We start from the raw sequence: 6885 nt of genomic DNA, 5'->3' as shown, positions 1-6885 counted from the left end.
CAGCCAGCAGGCCAAACCTGCAGAAAACTACACACACTGCAGCACGCTGTACATACATTGCAGCCTGACGAGTCAGCTGGGTACATGGAGTTCAATGCATCACTGACACTGCAGAGCTGCTCTTAGGGAATTGTTGCATTGTGGAGCATCAGTGGGAGCAGGGATCACCGTGTGTTGGCACAGACAGTGTCACCACTCTGGCAGGCTGGGAACACATGTCTGGGGTTAAACTTGTGTGATCATTTAGTTAATGAATACACTGTAGCATGAGGCACTGGAGAAGAAACCATCTCCTCTCTCTTCTCTATAGGAAGTGGGGAGGGGAGGACAAGTAATGCTCTGACATTTGCCATTAAGCCAACAGTGAACTGGGAAAAGAAAACTCCCTACACTGGACTTGGGGGAGGGAGGAAGGCAGTTCACTCGTAGCCAACAGCGCCCAGCTTGACCACCAGCTGAGCCAGGCATATCGGAACTGGAAGAGAAAGGTCCCATGGCATGCAGGTGAGCTAATCTTTCTCCAGCTCCTTGTGCTTCATGTGGTCTGTGACCAATGTACCTGCATTCAAAATAGTGTGTAAAGTTTGTGTGTGTGTGTGTGCATCACTCAGCACCTCTGCTGGAAGAGGGCTAGGAGGAGAGAAAACAGTCACTTAGCACGTGGCTGTGAGCTGGGACCAGGACAGACAGGAGGAACAAGAAAAGCGCCTGCAGGTAATGATGATTACCATTGCTCATGCAGTGGTTGTTAGTGGGAAGGGACAGCAGTGCTGGCAGAAGAAGGGCTGATTTGGGAAAGTTTGCAGGGGAACAAAAGGTTCGCTGGGAAATGAAGTGTGAAATAGTGCAACCTGACTGCTAGGCAGCAGTAGGGAAGGAAGAGGAAGGCAGGGGACAAAGAAGACATATGAGGAACAAGGGACTGTGGGATTACTGTTGGAGAATCATTGACCAGACTGTTTTCACAGAGTCCAAAACTGCTTCAGGACGAAGTATTACGGAGAGTAAAATACACCAATAAACCAATAAAGAGTTTACATGCTGGCCTGGGATTCTCAAATTTATATAGAGAGCTGCAAAAGCTCCAGTCTTAAGTTAGCCACAGGTCAATGTGACCCTCTTCCTACATCAGGGCTGTTCCCAGTGCTTTGCCTGCAGCGTGAGAACAGATCTCAGCTAAAAGGAGGGAGAATATCAGAAGACACTCTTAGACAGTTTTTTGAGATATGATGTAACAGGCCATACCCCAGAAAGACAAAATATCTTATCGTGGGGAGGAAGTTCTCCATTTCTTCTCTGTGGGGAAATCAAGGCAAAGCTAAGCATCTGGTAAAAGATTTGCCAAAAGCCGGGAAACTGAAGAACCGCTGAGATTTTGTGGTTCGAAACCCAGCCAGAAGAAGGGCAGTTGAGTACTGCCAACCTTGGCACACATACCAGAGTGGTGGAAGGGCCCTGCTGGATGTCATCGAGCCACACAGTCAAAATATAGAGCAAGGGGAGAAGGAAATCTTTCACTCAGTTTGTGATCTCCAGGTGGATGGCTGGGCTGCACCAGACACCTCCCTGTGACACACGGGACAGAGAAAAGCAGCTCAGTCTCAAGAGGAAGCAGAGAGATTCCCACTGACCCCAGGGACTGCTGGGGTCAGTGGGAAAAAAGGAACACAGTGCTTAAGCTGCCTTGCCGAATGTTCTGGAAAGACAAGACCAAAAGCAAGCCCCCTGCATCCATTGGAAATGAATAACAAAGTCTGAAAGAGTATGTCAATTTTCTCTCCAATAACTAAATTTTTCTGGAGAAACAGAGCAGGCACAGCACTCCTGTTTGTACATAGGGGCCTGGCCACATATTGACAAAAGCAGCCTAACCTCAGCCACACCCATGGTGTTAAACCTTAATGACCCACCATGTGAAAGCCTCTTAGCTTGGCTGATGGTGAGAGAAGCTAGAAATCCTGAACTAAAAAGATGTCACAAGCCAGATCCTGCTGTAAGATCCCATACTAGAAAACACTGTACAAATATCTTTAAGTTAAAGCGTCTTAAAAAGCAACACCCCTGTTGCTCAGATTGGGAGGCCCCTCCACAGAGAGTTTAAGGAACACTTGCTGTTCCCAGCCAGACACCCCAGCCAGTGCTTATCCTTTTGTTTTCACATCAACACCATACTTCAGCTTAAAAAGTTTTAGGTTTTTTTAATGCCCTCAGTTACAGACTGCAATCAAATGTCCTGGATGACACGCTGACTAGTTCTTCCTTTCCCCTGCAGGAAACAGTTGCTAGAAAATTAACCCACTTGGGATTAAGGAAGGTGTTGCTACCAGCCTTTAAAAACACAGTGATTACCTGGGTGGGGCAATTCATAAAGCATGAGAGTAGGAAACCTTTCCCTATCAGAAAGGAGAAGAAAATTAATTAAACCGTCAATTAGATCCAGAACCGAAAGTCTTAACAATTTGCAGGGCATGCTGCAACCTGCAAAGGAAGCCCTTTTGGGAAATCTAAGCCCAAAGAACTAAACAGAAGCTGGCAAATATAAAGGTTTATTGTTTTATCCAGATCTGTGTTTTGCACCGCCTACTAAAGGGTCACTCATTTCAGACCCCTGTGCACTCTGTATGCTCAGCACTTGCTGTAAGGCCAGCCCCAAGTCCCTGAAGAGCTAGGCTGTTAGACTGTTAGTAGGGAAATTGAATGCTTTCAGTCACTGGAAATGGGTGGAAAGAAGGGTCAGGCTGTATGTGTGGGTGGAGAGGACAGAGGAAGAAATCATCTGGACAGTGAAACTCTAGCTCCACAGGAGGTGAGCAGAAATGGAGCTTGTGTCCGTGCAAGCCAAGCCCAGGAAGAAGCCAGGGCTGCAGCCAACAGAGGCCAAAGGAAATGTGAAGAATAAACACTCTCCAATAGGAAAGGATCCAGCCTTTGTATTTAGTGCCAAGGAGGGGACCCTGCAAATCTGTGACCGTAAGCATCCATAGCATCCCTTAGAAAGGATGACCCCATTTATCCTGATGTCCACAGGTACCTGTTGCTGCAAGCCCAAGAGAGAACCTGCCTCATTAACTTTCTAAGTTACCAGTGGGCCAGAATAGGTGCAGGCTTTCTTTTTTTTTCAGAGGAGAAAATCCTAGAGAGAACAAATTCTTGAACATTGTCAGGGATACCCGGGAGGATTTCAACTCTCAGATAGAGGACAATGGTCTTGGGGAAAAATACGTGCCATTGTGGGCTATTCCTCTGTAGGTCTCAGTTCCCCTAAGTTTTTTAAGATTACATAGTAAGTCTCATAGAAAGAATAGAAACACCCATGCAGTCCAATTTTCACCATGTGAGCTGACATCCAGTCTCTGAAGAACAGAGCTGTGACTGACGTGGAGTTTTAGGCCAAAAAGCAAATGGACAAGGACTGGAAGGAGGAAGATGGTGAAAATTCCCAAGAGAGAGGCATGCCATTGTATTTCCTAGGCCAAAGAGCTTGTTGAGGATAAGAGACGTAGTTCTACTCATGGAGAGAAGGAAACATCTCATTTGAATCAAGACAAAGGGATCCCATAAAAATAGTTCCTGAAAAGGAATCACCCAAGCAACACTCACATAAGTTCCATTCAGCAGAAAGACCTTGAAACGCATGTTTATTTACCCTTTTTTAATCTCAGAATCTTTTATTTTTCCCAAGGGGGATTTTGGACCATGGGGGTACAAAACTGGCTAAGTACACATTGCAGTTAGAGTCCAAGTGCAAGAAGAAGTGCTGTAGACCAAGAAATCCAAATCAAGTCTCTAACCTAAGTGCCAACCTGGAAGCCATATTTGCTCCTTTAACAGCTATGTCTTTCCCCGAAGTTTTGCACTCAAAATGGCCATAAAGTGCATGGATGGCTTCTAGGACAGAGGCAGAGAGCAGGATCATGAGGCACAGTTACACAAGTATGACCATCCTGTGAGTGAACATGGTGGAATGTCCCGAGTCATGAGCTTGGCTTGACTCAATTACTTCCCCATGCTGCCACCAGCGCTCTCTCCCTTCCATCAGTAAAAAGGTCACAGAATCACAGAACAGCTGAGGTTGGAAGTGACCTTGGGAGGACATCTGGTTCACCCTACCTGCTCAAGCAGGGTCACCTAGAGCTGGCTGCCCAGGTCATCTTTACGCTCTGAAGCGGCAGCAGTAAGCTAAGGAGAAAGTGCCAAAGCACCATGTGCCTGTACTTGTTACCCAACACCTTCACCTCAAGACACTTAACCAGGAATGCTAAACCCATCTTTTCCAAATCCTGTTTCAAGGCAAATTATCTGCACAGGTGGGAGATGAAGCAGCTTATTACACTGTCTTTCCCTTTCCCTCAGAAATAATATTTTCAGGCTGTGCCCGCATATACCATTCCACCCAGGCCCCATCATATACCGCGACATCTGGTTTGCCACAGAGGTATGCCCCCAGAGCCACGTGGCAGGCAGTGACCCCAGAGCCACACGTGGCTACCATCGGCTTTAAGAGGTCCACCTTCTTCTCCTGGAACAGACTGCGGATCTGCTCAGGGGTCTTCTCTAAGCCAGACTCTGTGAGGAAATCGGTGAAGGGGATGTTCATCGATCCAGGGACATGACCAGGCTCAATTCCTGGAGGAAAAGCAATACAGATAGGAATTAACCTCTACTGTCTGCAACAAATCCATTGCAACCCATTCTCTGTTTCACTGGGAGGAATATTTATTGTTTAGTGTATTTTGTTAAAACAAATACATTTATTTTTGTTAAACTTTGCTTTACTAGATTACTAATTACTCAGTGTCCTGGTTTCGACAGGGATAGAGTTAATTTCCTTCCTAGTGGCTGGTACAGTGCTGTGTTTTGGATTTAGGATGAGAACAATGTTGATAACACACCAATGTTTTAGTTGTTGCTAAGTAGTGCTTACACTAGTCAAGGACTTTTCAGCTTCCCATGCTCCACCGACTGAGAAGGCTGGAGGGGCACAAGAAGCTGGGAGGGGGCACAGCCAGGACAGCTGACCCAAACTGGCCAAAAGGATATTCCATACCATGTGATGTCATGCTCAGTACATAAACTGAAGAAAGCTGGCCGGGGGGGCCGCTGCTCGGGGACTGGCTGGGCATCAGTCGGTGTGTGGTGAACAATTGCATTGTGCATCACTTGTTTTGTATATTATTATTTTTATTTTATTTTAATTATTAAACTGTTTTTATCTCAATCCATGAGTTTTCTCACTTCTACTCTTCCAATTCTCTCCCCCATCTCACCGGGGAGGGGGGGAGTGAGCGAGTGGCTGAGTGGTGCTCAGTTGCCGACTGAGGTTAAACCACGACACTCAGGAAGGATGGCTCTAACCTTCAGGTTACCACATGGACACAATCCTGTCAAGTTCTGTTCTTCCTCCCCGTTCCCCCCACATCTTCCCCACATCAGAGCAACCCACTCTGATGAGGCACTGACTGAAGCACCTCCACAGGCCCTTCTGAGGGGAAGAGTAGCACCAGTACATGAAGAGACCAATTAATATCTTTGAGGTATACGAAAGCTACGTTCCTCACTCCAGTGCCCCTCATGAGAAAAAAAATACACGGCTTCCCTACTCCTGACTTTTCAAAGAGCAGCACTTGCTAGTTAAAAGGAGAGGAGGACAGGTGGATACACTGCTTCAAGTCCCATCCCATAAAGGACAACCACATTTCCCTTCATTACCTCCACAAGGGTCAAACTCATGGGCACCTTAAATGAAGCCCCTTTTTATTATGCCAGTATCTCAGGAGGCACATTACCATCTCGGGGCTCTGGCTCTACTCCCCGGAACCGTCCTGCAGCACGTGCATCCACTAGTTGGAAGCGGTGGGAATCCAAATTATCTAAGACGTCCTCATATGTTTTCACCAGTGACTTCTCCAAGGAGGCATGGAACTCAGAGGGAGCTACCTGGCTTTTCCCAGAGCTCAGCGCATTCCCTTCTCGCTGCCAGTTCTTCAGGCCACCATCCAGAAGGGAGACAGCTTCATGTCCAAAGGCCCGGAACATCCACCACACCCGGGGCGCTGAGAAGAGACCTTGGTCGCTGCCATCATACACCACAACATGGGAATCATTCCCCACACCCAGCTTCCCCACATACTCAGCAAAGTCATCAGCCTTGGGCAGCATATGATCGTAAGGTGAAGTACGGTCGCTGCAATGGTCAATGTCAAAGAAAACTGCACCAGGGATATGGCGCTCCTCAAATTCCCGCTTCGGGTCACGCTTCATCTTCGGCAAATACCAGGATGCATCCACAATTCTCAAGGCCAGACCAGCTTGCTGGGACTTGATGGCTTCTGAAAGCCATTTTGCAGACACCAGAGCACGGTAGAGGAGTTGTTGCGACATTGCTCCTGAGTCCTGGCTGAGATTACCTGATTCCTGGGGTCTGCCTGAATCCACCTGACCGCGCAAGGAAGAAAGTCGCAAATTAGAGACCAGCCTTACAAAAAGAGACTGGACAAAGATGCGTTTTGGGACCAAAGACCTGTGTCTGCGCTGAGGTGCTGGCTAAGCCTACAGTGAGAGGTTTGAAATGCTCCAGCCCTGAAAATAAAAGTTTCACAAAGCTCAGCCCAAACCCTGCCCCAAGCGGGACAGCCATGGCACAGTCCTGCCCTGCGCCCAGCCCCCCGTAGTCCACCTGGCCCCTCCACCTCCAGCGACCACCAGCCAGCGCTGACAGCAGCAACAGGGGAGAGAGTCAGCCCCAGGGACCCTGAGCGGAAGGGACCGAGTGCCCCGGGGTGAGGCATGGCCCCAGGAGGAGGAGGGCTCTGCCCCACCGCTCTCACCGCCCCGGAGCCCATCTCCAGCCGAGGCCTTACCAGGGCCCTGGCGCCCCTCACGCAG

At 48.3% G+C, this 6885-nt stretch overlaps 2 protein-coding genes across 2 annotated transcripts in view; one reads left to right on the top strand and one right to left on the bottom strand.

Annotated features, from left to right (window-relative positions):
• Positions 1 to 3621: 3621 nt before the first annotated feature.
• Positions 3622 to 6443, bottom strand: MPST (mercaptopyruvate sulfurtransferase). The gene is made up of 2 exons (XM_009332622.1): positions 5787 to 6443; positions 3622 to 4626 (listed from the first exon to the last, which is right to left on the bottom strand). The coding sequence occupies exons 1-2, from the start codon at positions 6379 to 6381 to the stop codon at positions 4328 to 4330; spliced, it is 894 nt and encodes a 297-aa protein (XP_009330897.1). The 5' UTR covers positions 6382 to 6443; the 3' UTR covers positions 3622 to 4327.
• Positions 6444 to 6786: 343 nt separating this feature from the next.
• TST (thiosulfate sulfurtransferase (rhodanese)) overlaps positions 6787 to 6885 on the top strand; it is a 9114-nt gene continuing 9015 nt past the window's right edge. The window contains exon 1 of the mRNA XM_009332657.1: positions 6787 to 6864. Coding sequence (XP_009330932.1) covers positions 6787 to 6864 — 78 coding nt within the window. The remainder of the gene's footprint in view (positions 6865 to 6885) is intronic.

This window comes from Pygoscelis adeliae, unplaced genomic scaffold, assembly GCF_000699105.1.
Source record: "Pygoscelis adeliae isolate BGI_AS28 unplaced genomic scaffold, ASM69910v1 Scaffold399, whole genome shotgun sequence".
In the NCBI taxonomy this organism is placed as follows: Eukaryota; Metazoa; Chordata; class Aves; order Sphenisciformes; family Spheniscidae; genus Pygoscelis; species Pygoscelis adeliae.
The sequence above is the reverse complement of the archived record's forward strand: the minus strand, read 5'-3'. Positions and strand labels throughout refer to the sequence as shown.

What these genes read in the sequence shown, in the direction of transcription:
- MPST (XM_009332622.1), bottom strand. Translation starts at nt 6,381, where the DNA reads ATGTCGCAACAACTCCTCTACCGTGCTCTGGTGTCTGCAAAATGGCTT. An exon ending in AGAGCCAGAGCCCCGAGATG is followed by an intron (nt 4,627 to 5,786) that starts GTAATGTGCCTC and finishes CTTTTCCTCCAG; the next exon opens with GAATTGAGCCTGGTCATGTC.